Source organism: Gopherus evgoodei, chromosome 9 (assembly GCF_007399415.2).
Source record: "Gopherus evgoodei ecotype Sinaloan lineage chromosome 9, rGopEvg1_v1.p, whole genome shotgun sequence".
In the NCBI taxonomy this organism is placed as follows: Eukaryota; Metazoa; Chordata; order Testudines; family Testudinidae; genus Gopherus; species Gopherus evgoodei.
The window spans coordinates 81392832-81409934 of NC_044330.1; the positions used below are offsets into that span (position 1 = coordinate 81392832).

The 17103-nt window shown below is 38.7% G+C and overlaps 1 protein-coding gene across 4 annotated transcripts in view; it reads left to right on the forward strand.

The window, feature by feature from the left end:
* The window catches only part of BRWD3 (bromodomain and WD repeat domain containing 3), an 86987-nt gene that overhangs the window by 19109 nt on the left and 50775 nt on the right, over positions 1 to 17103 (forward strand). For all 4 annotated transcript variants that reach the window (XM_030574305.1, XM_030574306.1, XM_030574308.1 and 1 more), the window contains 6 exons: positions 3622 to 3782; positions 6494 to 6715; positions 8370 to 8470; positions 9592 to 9662; positions 11987 to 12087; positions 13826 to 13866. In XM_030574305.1, coding sequence (XP_030430165.1) covers positions 3622 to 3782; positions 6494 to 6715; positions 8370 to 8470; positions 9592 to 9662; positions 11987 to 12087; positions 13826 to 13866 — 697 coding nt within the window. The remainder of the gene's footprint in view (positions 1 to 3621; positions 3783 to 6493; positions 6716 to 8369; positions 8471 to 9591; positions 9663 to 11986; positions 12088 to 13825; positions 13867 to 17103) is intronic.

A 17103-nucleotide genomic window follows, 5' to 3' on the forward strand; every position in this document is an offset into this window, starting at 1 on the left:
ATATATTGTTGTATGCAGTGTTTTTGTAGCTGTGTTGGTCCCAGAATGTGTAGAGAGACAATGTGGATGAGGAATATCTTTTATTGGACCGTCTAGTCAGTTGGCAACCTTAATTGGCTTCTGAAATAATGTCATTCTCCCACTCCCTCCCTCCCTCCCTCCCCCTTTCATAAAAATCCTTCATAATCTTTTGTGTATGTAGCTAAAGGATGATAAAATTAAAAACAAATTATAAATGGGACAAACAGTTCACCAGATTATTAAACTAAAGGAGTGAGAGGTGCTAATAGTGGCTACAGAGAAGACCTTCGTCCTTCAACGTTCAGTTGATAAGATAAGCTTAAATTAATAGGATATGTCTACATTGCAATTAAAAACCCACGGCTGGCTCATGTCAGCTGATGCAGGCTCGTAGGGCTCATGTTAAGGGGAGGTTTCATTGCAGTGTAGACATTTGGGCTTGGGCTGGAGCTTGGGCTCTGGCAGCCTCCCACTTTGCTGTGTCCTAGAGCTCCGCAAGTCTGGCCTGCGCCCGAACATCTACACTGCAATTAAACAGTCTCTTAGCATGAGCCAACTGATACAGGCCAGCCAGGGGTTTTTAATTGCGTTGTAGACCATAGATTCCAAGGCTGGAAGGGACTGCTGTGATCATCTAGTCTGACTTCCTATATAATACAGGCCTTAAACTCTCCCAAAATAATTAGTAAAGCATATCTTTTAGAAAAAACATACAATCTTGATTTTAAAAATTGTCAGTGATGGCGAATTCAGCCCTTGGTAAATTTGTTCCACTGGTTAATTAAAGTCACTGTTAAAAATGTGTGTGTCTTATTTCCAATCTGATTTTTTTCTAGCTTTAACTTCCAGCCATTGGATCATGTTATGCCTTTCTCTGGTGGTTTGAAAACCCATTTTCAAATATTTACTCCCCATGTAAATACTCATAGACTATGATCAAGTCACCTCCTAAGCTCCTTGAGTCTGTCACTGTAAGGCATGTTTTCTAATTCTTTAATTATTTTCATGGCTGTTCTCTGAACCCTCTCCAGTTTATCCCTATCATTCTTGAATTGTGAGTAGAACTGGACATAGTATTCTAGCAGTAGTCACACCATTACCAAAGACAGAGGTAAAATAACCTCTCTACTTTTACTTGAGCTGTTGGGAGCTCTTTACAAAGCCAAAGCCATGTATGCACAACAAAACCCTATCGATGCTGTGATAACCAGACCTTTAGCTGGTATAAGTTTGCCTATGCTGATAGACACCAAATGAGTATCTGGTCCTGAATATTGGTTTAAAAAATATACTGAAAACAATAGCAAGTAAGCACCAAACCCAGGATTGGAACTCTGATCACTGTTTGGTTCTACAGCCAGTGCTTGTTCTATTAGACTACAGTGCTTCCCAGCCAAGTCATTCACCCTCTTATTCCTTAGTTACCTCATCTGGAAGGGGGGAAAAAAGCCTAATAATAGTGTTTTTAATTTATTTAGCATGTTATGTAAATAGAACTTGTGGTACTCTACCAAAGTGTTATCAGTTCGTCTAAAAAAAGATTAAGTAATTTTGTGTGAGAGGCCCTGATCTAGGGGGGTGGCTCCCAACCTTTCCAGATTACTGTACCTCTCTCATGTGTATGATTTGTCTTGCATACCTCAAGTTTCAACCTATTTAAATAACTACTTGCTCACAAAATCAGACATAAAAATACAGAAGTGTCACTGCACACTGTTACTGAAAAATTGCTTACTTGCTCATATTTACCATATAATTATAAAATAAATCAATTGGAATATAAATATTGTACCTACATTTCAGTGTATAGTACATGAAACAGTATAAACAAGTCATTGTCTATATGAAATTTTAGTTTGTACTGACTTTACTAATGCTTTTTATGTAGCCCGTTGTAACACTAGGCAAACTAGTTGTCAAACTAGTCAGGGGACTGGACTCGATGACCTCTTGAGGTCCCTTCCAGTCCTGGAATCTGTGAATCTATGAAATATCCCTGATGAATTGGATGCATCCCCTGAAAGACCTCTGAATATCTCCAGGGGTACGTGTACCTCTGGTTGAGAACCACTGATCTAGGGGATAGGCTGTGGGGCTAATGTTTCTTAGATCAGGACTATGTTCCCAGTTGCACCACAAATTTCCTATGTCTTTTCTTTTTTTCAAGTCACTTAGGGAAACTTAGGGCTGGTCTACACTACGGGGGGAAATCGAGCTTAGATACGAAACTTCAGCTACGTGAATAACGTAGCTGAAGTCGAATATCTAAGATCGGATTACTCACCTGTCCTCACCGCGCGGGATCGATGTCCGCAGCTCCCCCTGTCGATTCCGTAACTCCGTTGGGGTTGGTGGAGTTCCGGAATCGATATAAGCGCGCTCGGGGATCGATATATTGCGTCTAGATGAGACGCGATAATCGATTCCCGAGCAATCGATTTTAACCCGCCGATACGGCGGGTAGTCTAGATGTAGCATAAGCAACAGAGATTCCAACTGGAAAATGGCCCTGTACTCCTTCTCTGTAGGCTGTGGGGAATGTATGTGAAGAGGCCAATTTATTGGGTCCTGGAGGTAGCTCTTTTCACTTGTGAAAAGTAGTCTAAGCCCGTTCAGAGGGTAATCATAAGCATTCTCTATCACCATATTCTCCATCACGTACTTCAATTACATCAAATCGTAATTTATTTTTAAATAATGGCACCCACTTTGAAAATTGCTTCTTACTACTGTTTTAATGTTTGTGTTAAAAGCAATTTATTGAATGTGGTAATTTTAAAAATTAAAAATAGGAGCATCCATTCTGCTTCAAGGTGGTAGCTTCTTAAAATGCGCAAGAGATACATTGTAAGTGCTCCCGTTTGCATGTGTATAAAGATCAATTTTGCACTCTTCGTTGACCTACAGGAATTTTTCTCTTATCTACAGAATGTAAGTTAAGGGTTGGGAAATTCTTCCTGTGTGTGTTGCTTTAGTGTTGTTCATTTTTATTGGTGAATTACATGTTGACTTGCCTACAGCGTTGAATACAGATGCTTCATTTTTTACCATTGACCCTTTCTTATTCTTCTCAGAAAGCCAATGATGTTGATACAACTGAAAATTTATCTTAAGTTCCTCCTTCCAGTTCTTCACTTTTCATTTATCTGGGTTTGATTTTGTTCATTCTTGTTTCTCTTTGATATTTCTATATGATTAAAATATCTGATTTAATTTTTGCTTATTAACACAACTAAGCTGTTTCTTAGAAGGATGGTTAAATATGAGAAGCATAGAAAGGATTGTAGTTTTGGTCTTTAGCTACCCCCCCATCCCCGGTGGTCTGATTAAAAAGACACTGACTTTATTTTTATTTTTTTGCCTTAATTTTTGCCAGTGCGAGCTGTTGTTCTTATTATTTGCATTGTCATAACCCTCGGAGGCCTCAATCACGATTGGGTTTCCATAGTACTAGGTGATATACAGATATATGTAAGAAATGGGAGAGTCAGTCTTAAAAAGCTGTGGAATCATACTTTCCTACTAAATGTGATATATTTAAATTAAAATCCAGGCCAAACAAGGTCTTAGGAGATGATTATGTATTTTTCCCCCCCCTAGTAAATATAATCTCTGCCAAGCAATTAACTGGATATGGGCGCTTCAACCATTTATTCCCATCATCCAACTATCAACATATGAAGATGCACAAGAGGATTCTGGGGCACTTATCATCAGTATATTGTGTGGCATTTGACCGCAGTGGGAGACGAATTTTCACAGTGAGTTGAAAAATTGTAGTATCTTGGATCACTGAATGTTTGTTTGTTTTTATTATTTTTTTCCCTTGATGCCCTAAACATGTCTTCCTGGCTTACAGAGAATGAACTTTGTCATCGAGGAAGAAATAAAAACAAAGGTTATGAAAGGCTTAGAAATTCAACTCTTTCTGCACTACCTCTCCCAGAATTTCCACCTTCCCACACACAGAGTCTGTGTAGTATACTTGTTTTATCTTTGTGTTTTTTAGAACAGCTCACCACGTCAGTGGACAGGCAACTGAAACTATTAGTCAACTATCCACTTCCCCACACAAAACTATAGGAGAGTTGTTTACAGCTCAAAGCTCTGTGATCTGTATCAATAAATTTGTTATGTTTATAAGCTTTCCTGCTCAATGGTGCCAGATTCCTGTGATACTCTGGGGTTTGGAAATACTTCAGATGCATCTTACTTGAGTGAGTCTGGTTTGTTTTTAAACCATTCACAGAAGTCCCTCACTAGCGTGCATTTTGTTAAGCTACACACTTTGAAAAACTGGAAGGCTTTCGCTTATCTCTTATTTAAAAACTAGATAGCAGATTCTGTAGTGAGGTCTCTTATTACTGAAGTTTCATTATTAAGATTATCTAGCTTCTTTAAAAAATAAAAACCTCTCATACATTTATTAGCATACTATGAAGTATAAAAAATAAAACTAAACTGCAGCTGTCAAAATTAGTGAACAAAATATATTTTGTGATGTTATTCCTTACCTTTTATTGTGTGTATTCACTTACTAATCCACAAGAGTTTATCTTTCAGCTGTAAATCTGAATTTGTGAGGTTTTTATTGTGGTTCCATGTTCAAAGGCAGCTTTTTCCCACACTGTAGAAAAAACTTATACATTATCAATACAAACTGTTCTGTTTTTATTTTAATCTTCTTTCTCTTTTCTGCCTGTATTCCCAGAAACAGTTACATGCTGTCATGTAACACATCTATCTCTGAAATTTTATTCACTTGAGTGGAATTAAATGTGAATCCCCATTACACTTCACATTATATTCAATTGTGCTAGTATATTGGGTTACACTTTAAAAAATATGCTGGCAAGATTCTCTCCTGTGCTGAGCAGAGCTTTGGGAAGGCAGAGCCACAGACCTGGATCCAAAACAGTAATACTCAGCAGAGAATTCCCCTGCACCAGGGAACTTTTCTGATGGGTATTAGTGTCTAGATTATGCTGAGTGGTATACAAGGCCATAAACTCTGAGCCCTAAGTGTTTGGTTGTGTTACAGTTTCTATTACAGGGTTGTTGGTTTTTTTGAGTGTAAAGTCAAGTCTTGTAGTCAGTATAATATGTAATGGTATTTGTTTAATCTGGGTAAAAAGGTGTTTAACAAATTCAGTATACCTGGGATTCACTGTACTTACATGTCAGAAGGATGAAAAAGAAGAGAAATCCTATTCACATTACCTTAATGACCAAATTCAGTCCTGATGAGCAGCTTTTTCTCCATTAGCTTTCATGGAACTACACCTGCTTCTGCTAGGACTGCATTTGGGCCATTATTTTGAAGTGTGTATGTGTCATATAGAGTGATGTGGTTTGGATAAAGGCTTTATTGGCATGAAATTGGGATGGCTATGTCTTTCCTGGATGGTGAGGCCATGAGCATGTTGTGTTGTCATAAAACCTTTTCTAGCACACAACACTAACCTATATTAATCTCTTTAAAAGAGTTTTTAAAACATGTTGTGGCTTGGGTTTTTTTTGTATCATTGCATCTCTAAATCTTGGTGCCTCATTTATTACTAGTCCAATTATACTCAATTCCAGGGGAGCCAGAGAACCATTTTAAAACCAGCCAAACAATAACCACCTCCTAACCTTAAATGCTTTTCTGTATATTAAAATGTCATGATTTTTAAAGTCCACAGCTTCTATCAGAACTAGAAGTGAGTGCTGGAATCTCCTCTTTTTAGGGTTTGAAGCTCTTTTTCTACTGTTTGGAGATGTGTGCAGTATTGTTGGTCCTGTTTACAGAAGAGCTGAATGACCATTGCTCCAGCTAGTCAGTGTAAGCTGTAGGTGTTCCATGACATTGTTGGGTATCAAAAAAACTATCAGAGGCTCAGGGCTGAGTCTTATCCCAAGACCTCGGTTGGTGTAATTTGGTTGGAGAAATTCCACATTTGAAGTTTCATTTAAAAATATTGAAGGTGTACAAAATGGTTCACAGGTTGGAATGGTAGCTAATAAATCCTGATAGGGATGGATTATTGATCAGAGATCCCCTTAGACAAATGTATTTATTACATAGCTCTGAAACTTCATGTGGGTCTTTAGTCTATCAGATACGGATCATTTCCACAAATGTGATGTGTATATGATTTTATTATATAGAATAAAATGATTGAAAATATATGTGGTAGGTTCCTATATGTACCTCAGTTATTGCTGACCTGATCATATTGCAGAAGGTAATATTAACAGTAGTAGTCTTCCCTTTGTGTTCCATGTTCAGATATTTTTGTCATTTTAAGAAATATTTAAAGTCCTGATCCTGCAAAGGCATCCACGAGCTTAGACTCTTATGTTCGTTGGAGCCCTCTTGTAGTCATTTCTTGCAGTCATGGCCCAGCGACTGTTGTTTTGTTTTGGATTCTCATCTGTCTAAAATATATGGAAATATAATTGCCTAATCTTTGTGTTTGTGTAATATTAGGGCTCAGATGATTGTTTGGTGAAAATTTGGGCTACAGATGATGGTCGTCTGCTCTCAACGTTGCGAGGACACTCAGCTGAAATTTCTGACATGGCTGTTAACTATGAAAACACACTGCTGGCTGCAGGCAGCTGTGATAAGGTAGTTAGAGTATGGTGTCTTCGAACCTGTGCACCAGTTGCAGTGCTGCAGGGCCATTCTTCTTCCATTACGTCCATACAGGTAAGGGATAACACTTGCTCCAGATTCCCAAGTGTCTTTTAAAATGGTGGGGAAGGGTGTGGAGTAGCAGTGGGAAGCAGACCTCTTTCACATCTGAGTTGGCAGTTCAAATCTGCCTCAGCTTGAGAGTGACCTAAAGTTGTTGCCATGTAACCACTTTTCTGTGGTTTGTGTAAAATCCATTGATTGGTGTAGTTCCTAGTGATCAGGTATCTCAAAGGCTGTCATCACAACTGTCATCCTTTTGGCAGTCTGCACAGAGGGTTGTGACTGAATGGACGCTCCTAGAGGTTTATTTACTTTTAGCAAACAGATATTTTTTGGAAAAGCTTTTTATTTCAGATCACTTGCATTTGATTTGCATATATCTTAATCTGAACTTCAGAGAGATGTGCTGGAAACTGTGGCATATGTAGACAGAGGGCAGTATAACTACAATGGTGTGGCACATGCAAGTGTGGATAAGGGACAAAACTGAAATAGCATGGTCACTGTGTGCAGACTTCTCTGGTCATACTTGCACTGTTACATCCTCCGTTACGTTACCAGCAGTTCCATTCTGTAGTGGCAGTGTAGTCTGTAATAGCCGATGAAATCATGTTACATTGTTATAGTTGGCACCGTGTTTAAACCAAGTTCAAACACAGTTCCCTAATATGGGAGGAGGCACAGTGCAGACTGAACTTTATGCTACTAGGTTATAAATGGAAACAACTAATTTACACTAATACAATTTCATGTAGGTGGATGTTGAAAGGAGCACATAAATATGAACACATAATTGGAAAATGAATTCATTCAGGAGTTTATTCAGTAACTGTTGGATGTTTCAGAGCTTTGTGTCCAAAGAGAGTCAGTTTTTTACTTCTGAGTCAATGGTTTTCATTTAAAATATTTGACTTTTTTTGCCATGTTATAATGAATCATAAAATATGTAGCTCCTTTGGAGGTTTACATACATGTACAGAATGCAAAAAATGGTTGTAATAGCTTTCTGTGACATTCCTATACAAGTTTACAATTTCTGTAAAGAATGTATGCTATTTTAAATTGGTTTTATTGTTTATAAGCAGAGCTTAAGCAATTTATGAAATACTTAGTTTCAAGAGCATTAAACTTCCTATCTAGACGGTGTCACCAAAGACAAACCCGTGGCCACAGAGTGACACCCTGGTGAAAAGTGTCATGCCCCCTCTCCTCCCCCCATCCCCCAAAAAACAAAACCAAAAAACAACCTGCTGGGAAGTGGGAGGGTGCTCAAATTCCTGTCAGGATGCTATCCTGGATCATACTGGATCCAGTGTCCAGTTTTCTATCAGTCTCTGCTAATGTGTGTCAGATAAATCTCAGCTGCTGGAAAGGAGGGGTATTCTCTCACCTTGTCCTGTAAGAAAGGAAGGTCTAGGCTACTCTTACCTTCTCCCGGCCTCCTAGCTTCTGAGTGCCTTCGCTACTCAAAACATACACATGCTCCACTCCCTTTGTTTGTTTGACTTTTATGAAAGCTTAAATTTTGGAGCTATGTGTGTTTAGTCTTTTTTTACACTCAGAGAAAGTTCATACTGTCAGCGGCAAGTAGATTCTTTTCATAAGATACCCGCATTTAAGAGCGCAGGGAAGTCAGCTGGTTTAACTGCCATAACTGTATTTTTAGTTTTCTCCAGCAAGAAAAGGAATAACCCGATACCTCACTTCTACTGGTGCTGATGGAGCAATCTGTTTCTGGCAGTGGCATGCCAATACAATTAAATTTAAGTAAGCTCATTTTGATGATTATAATCATTCAGTTAAAGAAGCAATTTATGTTAACTTATTTTAGAAAGTGTTGAAGCATGTGGAACCAGAGAGGGGGCAGTGAGATGTGTGTAGAGAAAAGGTGTGTGTTCTTTTTGGGGTCGATAAATGAAAAGAGAGCAGTTTCCCTTGCTGTTTATTCCTTTGCCTGGTTGGCATGATGCTTTCAGTGAAGAACTCAATCTGCAATTCCCCGTTCCCCAGTGCCCGATTGCCATACTGCTCTTTGGGACAGTGTGGAGTGTGAGAAGCGGTTGAGGGGGTAGCCACATAAGTCTTTGCAGCTATCTTAGGGAGTGTGCTTTCTCCTTGTGTGCTGTGATTTCCACAGGGCTGCAAAGGATTGGTCCCTGAGTTCTTTGCTCTATGCTTTGCAAGTCATAGTTTTGTGGGATGTTTTCCTCACTTTTAGGCCCAAGGCCTGTATGTTTAGGCCCAAATTCTTCTCTAAAATGTGCAGGAATGCAAATTCCATTGACTTTAATTGGAGATGTACACCTCTTTAGACAGAATTTCATCCCTAAGAAGTATGAGTTTGATGACATGCTACAGGCTGGTGACTTGTCAGTTTCTATTTTAAGTGTTTGGCTTGTTGAATATAAACAAAGAAGTGTAAAAAGGTTAAAAGACCTTTTTTAACTCTTAAAAGTAGAAAGCATGAGTTACTTTTTTATTAAATATCAGAGGGGTAACCGTGTTAGTCTGGATCTGTAAAAGCAGCAGAGTCCTGTGGCAGCTTATAGACTAACAGACGAATTGGAGCATGAGCTTTCGTGGGTGAATACCCACTTCGTCGGAATACATGCATCCAACGAAGTGGGTATTCACTCACGAAAGCTCATGCTCCAATACGACTGTTAGTCTATAAGGTGCAACATGACTCTTTACTTTTTTTATTAAACTGATTTTAAGGGTATCTAGCTGATGGCAAAGTTCAAGTTACAAATTCTGTAATAAAAGAACTTAAATTGGAAACACTGACCTTAATTTTAACCACAGAGTTACTCTGATACTGCTCTTCTTAGGGGACATGAAGATAAGGTCATAAAATTAAAATTGTCATGTTATTTTCTTGTATTTAGGGATCGCCCTGTGAAATTTGCTGAGAGATCCAGGCCTGGGGTTCAGATATCTTGTTCATCTTTCAGCTCCGGTATGTATGGAAGTCAAGAAATAGCACTTCAGTTTTAGTGTGTGTGTGTGTGTGTGTGTGTGTGTGTGTGTGTGTGTGTGTGTGTGTGTGTGTGTGTGTGTGTGTGTGTGTGTGTGAGAGAGAGAGAGAACATAAACAAAAAATGAAGGTTAGCTTTAAAACAATCTCTGGTCCTCTGTAGCTACTGAAAAATAATGAAGACAATATATCTGGGAATACATTGATATTCTATAGAACAAAGTTTGCTAATGATCTGAGATTTTTTGGGGAGAAACAAAGTGATTTAAATTAAATATTCAGTGGCAATTTGTACATTTAAATTGGCTAATTCTTCAGTAGGAAAGATGATTAGCTTAATTTTGCCCTCATGTGGAAAGTGGGGGAAAATCTATAGTTAGGAAGCATTAATTTTTCATATGGTCAAATCACAAAGTCCATATTTAGAAATAACGCCTATTGACTTCAGAGGGAATTTTGCTTCAGCATGGTGGCTGGTAGAAAAGAATCTCCATCTCCTTTTAAATTTATCTTTAATATTAAACTCTTTATTGCAGTATAATGTAAAGGAATTACTATTTAGCTCCTGTCTGTGACATTGGTAGTGTTACAAAACTCTGAGTCAAACTCTAACTCATTCCTCGATAAGAGTCCAGAGTTTTCTAATTTTTTTTTTTTTTAAATAAGTTCTGTTTCCAAACTGGGAAGTAATGTTGTTCTCAGCCTGTATTTCCTGCCACTGTTGTGTTTATGGCTTTGTCCAACATTGTGTGGTTCAAAAGAAAATGTATTTTTTTTTACCTTCCTTTCCCTTTTTAAAATCTTTTTACTTTTAAAGAGCATTCTATGAACTTGAAATTGGATAGAAAACAGTTTCATATTGAAAAGATCACATGTGTTCCCTATAATAGATATCATAGGCACAGCTGGGAGCACTCCCTACTATTATGGTAGTCTGACACTTCCCATTATAAGATCCTATTTTATTTTTCTGTTGCTTATAACTTTGCTAAACTTTAAATTTTCTGTCCTTAGGTGTTTTTAAATTTCAGCCAACATAGTTAATCCATTTCTGAGAATGAGACTGGGGAAAAATACAATATTTTGCCCGTGTAAAAAAACTCTGGTGACTTTTTTGTTGAAAAGCTCTCTCATGCCTCTCTGTAATTTGGAGCGCAGACTTGAAATTTAGCAGTGGTGTAGCCTCTGTGTCAGAGCTGTTCCTTGTGCTGTCCCTGTGAAAAATCTGCCCAAATTTGGCCAAATCTGGGAGGGAAAGTATATGATTTAGTTAATTAGACTGTGTCATCATGCAGATGCTCAGGGTGCTGAATTAAACTTGTACAGGCCTCCTTAATTTGGGCATTTCCTAACTTTTAGGTCCTTGACTTTGCATCCTGAATAATGTTCTTTTGACATTTTTTGTGTGTAATAGTTCATCATGTAATATAGATGATATTGTAGATTATAACTAACAAAACTAATCCAAAAGTGTCAGGGACTTGTTTCAATAACACTTCAGTCACAGGGCTATTTTTTGTGGTAATGTATGTTTTTGTGTCACGCTGTGTCTTTCAAGATGTATAGTCTGTTTCCCTGTTTTTGATCCAGGCTTGTAGTTTGCAAGAGAGAAGATATCTTACTGTGGTACTTACCTACAGAGTGAAACAAAATCATTTACCTGTAATTATCTTTATGTGAAATTGCTAGTCTGTTTCAGGTCCACACTAACTGTGCCTTTTCCCCCTGATGAAAGTTAGGATTTCAGAAATCACTAGAGCACTTTCACTGTCACAAGTCAGGCATCCCTTTCTGAATAATGACTCTGTGTGACACTGTCATCGGAGAACAATCATTACAAGAAAATAGTTTATGCTGTCAGGCCCTGATTCAACAAGCATGTGAAGTCACTTCAATAAGAATTTGCTTGAGTCCTAAGTCTTTTACTAAATTTGGGCCTAGAGATTTGTAAACCATTCTTCGCCTTTTATTTCTGCGTATTGGTCTGGCTGATAGAACTGCAGTAGACTTGCTGTAACTAAATGCTGTATTTTGAAATGTTATCCTTGTTCGTTCAGTAACAGGTCCAGTAATTTCAACCCTTCTTTAGCAGTAAGGAGATACGTTGAAGTGTAAATGGTCTCAGAAGGTGCAGATCAGGGAAACATTTAAACCAAGATTAAATATTTATGAACAAGTTTAATTCGACTGAAAATCCTCAATTTAAAACTGTGAATTATGCTCCTCTAGCAGTAACACCATGCTCACAAAGTTTTTTTAGTTCCTTTAGTGGCTTTTCTTCTCACAGAAAATACTGTCTTTCTCAGGTGGCATGTTCATTGCAACAGGTAGCACTGACCATGTGATAAGAATATATTATTTGGGCTCGGAATCGCCAGAGAAAATTGCTGAGTTAGAGTCCCATACGGTAAGAGCTGAAAGAGAAATTAAATCTCTTTCCATTTTTAACTCACCCTGGTATTTAGGTTTGGTCTTGTAAATCCTGTTGGACTAATTTTCAGTCTGTCTTTGATGATGAGGGCCATATAAGTACCTTAGTATCTGAGCACATGACAGTCTTTAATGTATTTATCTTTACAATAAACGTATAAGGTAGGGAAGTGCTATTGAACGAACAAACTTGCCAGGGTGATAATACTTATCCTGCTGGGGACTGGATTAGAAGATCTCTTGAGGTCTGTTCCAGTCCTGTGAGTCTGTTCTGTGATTTTATTATTCCCATCTTACAGATGGGGAACTGAGGCACAGAAAGGCAAAGTGACCTGCCCAAGGTCGCATGAGAGGTCCGTGGCAAAGTAGAAAACCAAACCTGGACCCCCTATGCTAGTGCCTCAAGTACCTGACTACACCCTCACCCTCTTCATTTTATTTTTAAGTATCTGACTTTAATATTGATATAGATCAGAAATGCCTGTAATGAGAGAGAACAAGTGTTCTGGTTTTAGAGTGTGAAATCAAACAGAGCATACAAGTGTGGTTTCATTTTGAAAGAAAAAGATTAATGAGAATCCTTTTAACAAACAGCATTTTTTGAAAAATGTTTTTTAAATATCAATCTGTCTTTAACGAAGTTATGAGTCTCAGTGGCTTTTGTTATAACTAATGTATTTCTCAATTTTGATGAAGGGTGATGGAAATTGCTAAACCCAGCATTAGAACATTTCTTAATACCCGTTTGATATTGAGCCCTGGCAGTGTGCTTAGCGGTTGGACAGCGCATGTTAACATCACATGTTCTCTATATGGTTATTGCTCTCTGCTTTATAGCCCCAGCCTTGCTCCTCTTAACTCTACAAACTGCTGTCAGCATGTTCCTGAAAAGTTGAAACATCAGAGACTTGTTCAGGATAAATCTTCATTATTATTTTTCTTTTTCATTATAGTCATCCAGTCAGGGAACAGAATCAAAACCATGTGATTAAAATAAGCAGTCAGGAATGGTGAATAAGAAAGGCACATGGCCAACATGTCATGGGAGCAATCCATAAGCTGACTCTTGTTTGCATGAAATATTAATCAAAAATATGAATTGTGAGCAAATTTTTAATAATGTGTCTAGCTGAACAATTCAAAAATGGGAATATGGTTGAAATTTGAGGAATAAATTGATCTCACATCCTGAAATAATCAATCCAGAAACACCAGCAACCGTTATGGCTTTGAACTAAAATACAGTCTTCCCCAGCCTCCTTGGGAGTTGGCACTCACTGGGCCTCAGTAGCTGAGAAAGGCTCTAGTCCTAGCAATTCCCCAGTTATTGTGAGTTCATAAAATATACAGGCTCCCAGCCTTGATTCCATCTTATGCTCATAGCAGTATAGCTATATCAACGCATCTGGGAGTGTGTGCTGTGACAAATATACATCTTTTGCAGCACACCCCCTCACAAGAATAGGTAGCGAGATTGTGGCTTAGGAAATCAGTTTCCTTCCCAGGCTGCTCCAGTGGCAGTACAATAACTACTACTTAACTAACGGTATAGATCATAATGTCTAGTAATATTTGTTTCTGGAAATTTAACTCCAAATATTTTTACTTCTGTATTGTGAAATTCTATAAGATCCAATTTAGTTTTTTTAAAACTAGTCAAAAAGAATTCCAGACTTACAAAATGCTTTCTGCTCTATTTGTTTGTTTGTTTTTAGGACAAAGTAGTTGCAGTTCAGTTCTGTAACAATGGTGACAGGTAAGCATGTATTCTGGGCTTTTCCTGTATGATGATGATGATGTTGTGGTTGTAGTATTTAATTTTCCAAACAACTTTTTGAGAAAGAATCTTTTGTTTTCTAACAGTAGTCATACTTTACACAGGGTCCTCTCATTTTAATTGATTTGTCCAAGGTTATATAGTGAGCCAATGGCAGACCTGAGTCTGGATTCAGTGTCTCCTAGTGTAACCACTACTTCTGCAGAATTCTGCACCAAAGAATTAATTAAAAATTCTACACACAATATTTAAAAATTCTGCATATTTTGTCATAATAACTCAATATAGTCATGCCAGTTTCAGTTATTTTGGTAATTTATTTCAAAATACCCGTCAGCAAGTATGTCTGCAACAATATAGACAACAAAAAAGATTTCCCCAGGAGCAGAGAGTTAAAGAAACCTCTACAACTGTCCAAGTCCTGTTTCTCTGTTGTTCTTTTGTCAGGTGCCTCTGTCTGGGTGTGTCACGTGCCAGTGGGGCACATCTTGGAGGGGAAAACTCTGCACCTCCAGTCTTTTAGTCAGTTCTTATTTTTTTCAACCTGCTCTCATAGGATTACTATATTTCAAGTTCCCAAATAATGGAAGCTGCCTGGGGGAAGCAGAGTTGGAGGGGAGATATGTATGGGGGATACTGGAGGGTGTATTTGGGGGTGCAGGAGGGGTCTGTGTATTGGGAGAGGATTTTGGGGGATGCTGGAAGGGGCTCTGTGGGGCTCCCCAGACCAGAAGCCTGCACGCACACACACCCCTCCCGAGCTCATCTGCAGGCTCTGCTCTGCATAGCTTCATTACTGTCCTGCCAGGGGAAATGGTGCAGCCCTGCCCTTCCTTACCCTTTGCCAGAGCTGGGTCTCCGAGACCCACTCCCGTCCCCAGGCAGATGAGGCTCAAGCCCGGCAGCCAAAGCGTGCAGAGCCGCAGGGCTCCATTCCTGCTAGGCCAGGTGCTCCGCTCACTGCAAGCTGGGAATCCTGGCTCTGCTGGGTCCAGTGGCCCCTAGTTGTGGCCAGCAGTTATGCATCACCGATTCTGTGGGGAAAAATTAAATTCTGTGCTTCTGCCCAAATTCTGCATTGTGCGGTGGCACAGAATTCCCTCAGGAGTAAGCCACTAAAAATAGTAAGTTCTTTTTTTTTATGCTTTAGAAAAAACAAATCGGGTGCTCAGTTCCGTATCCTTATTTCTGTTTAGTAGACTTGTACTCCACATGTAGCGTTATTGAGTACAGTGGGATTGCATAAAACAATAAGAATGGGCATGCTGGGTCAGAACAACAGTCTATCTAGTGCAGTATCCTGTCTTCCGACAGTGGCTGGTTCCAGATGCTTCAGAAGGAATGAACAGAACTGGGCAATTATCAAATGATCCATCCTCTGTCATCCAGTTCCAGCTTTTGGCAGTCTGGATTTTAGGGATACCCAGAAGAAGGGATTGTGTCCCTGACTAGCTTGGCTAATAGACATTAATGGACCTATCCTTCATGAACTTATCCATTTCTCTCTCTCTTTTTTTTTTTTTTAAACCGAGTTGAACTTTTGGCCTTCACCACATCCCCTGGCAAATAATTCCACAGCTTGACTGTGCATTGTGTGAAGAAATATTTCCTTATATTTGTTTTAAACCTGCTGCCTGTTAATTTCATTGGGTGACGCCTGGTTCTTGTATTTTGTGAAGGGGTAAATAACACTTCTCTGTTCACTTTCTCCACACCATGCATGATTTTATAAATCTCTGTCACATCCCCTCCTCCCCCCTCCCCAAGTCATCTCTTTTCTAAGATGAACATCATACTCATGGACTGTGGTACTATTCCACATGACTAAGGGTATTGGAATCTGGCCCTAAATGAAAGATTAACAAAAATGATAGACTTATCATGGATACACAGGTTACCCAGCAAGTAAACTTGACATCATGCTTTAGAGGATTGTGATGCTGCAAAGTGCTTAGCACCCTCAGTCTTCTTTGAGTTTAACAGGAATTTAGGGTTCTAAGCATCTCATGGGAGGTGCTCCATGCGTTATAGGATTAGGTTCACATTGAGTGACATGTCTGTATTTTTTTTAATTAATTCTAGTAGGACCAACTCTGCCAGTAAGCCTAGGTTTCTGTACATCTCCTAACATTAATAACTTTTCAGCTGGAAATTGCATCAGGTTAAAACATGGCATCTAGTTTTTCAGCGCTGTGGCTTTAGTCACATTTAGAGCAAGTTTTTAAAAATATGCATGTTGTGAGGGGTTTGTTTGCTTTAGTGCAGACTAATACCCTTGGAGCAGTGGTTCTTAACCTGGGGGTGTGAGATGCCCTTTCTGGGGGTGCGAGACGTCAGATTTTTTTAGAAGGTAAATCATCAAAAACACAAATTAAGCTCAGGCACGTCAGTACAACTACTTTGTTTCATCAAACCTGTGTATTTATTAACATTATACATTTTTATAACAATTACTGTAATATACAAACAAATATATCTATTTTTAAAGAACTGACTTCAATGATTTTTGATAAGGACTACGAGAACATATTTTGAGAACCAAAGAGGTGCAGGCTGCAGTAAAGGTTAATAACCACTGCCTTAGAGCAACAATGTTTCTTACAGAAAGTAGGGTCAAAGCTTCCTGGAATTCCAGAGATCTCAAGGAGAGTGGTTACTGTACCACCCTTGCAATGGTCAGCCATCTTTGATGGCTATTTCAGAAGAGGTGAGGCCATGACCACAGCCCCTATTTGGAGAAGCTACCACTGGCATTAGTGCTTTGTTAATGTAGTTCTCGAATTCAGATGAGCTGTATTTTTCCCATTTCCTACATTGAGACACAGAAGAGGAGGCTACTTGTGTCCTCTTCCCCCACTATTCATTGCACAATCCTGCCTTTGCATTAAGCACAATGCAAAATTCTTTGATTTCAAAAGAAATGTGCTTGGATCAACATCCTAGTGATGCAATCAACAGTGCAGCTGGCCAAAAGAACCCATGAACCCAATGTGATACTGAATGAAAAGGCAGTTTTATTTCCCCTTTTTTCCCTTTGTTCGTTTTTTAAAGGTGGTGTGGGAAGGCAATTAATTTAATTTAGACTCTCTTTTTTTCTTAATTTCCTTGCTTTTGTTAAATATGAAATGTTAAATTAAGAGCTATGGCTCACTTTTTGTCCTGACCCCATCATATACTGATCTCACTTCTGTAAGAGAGATATTGGAATTAAGAAGG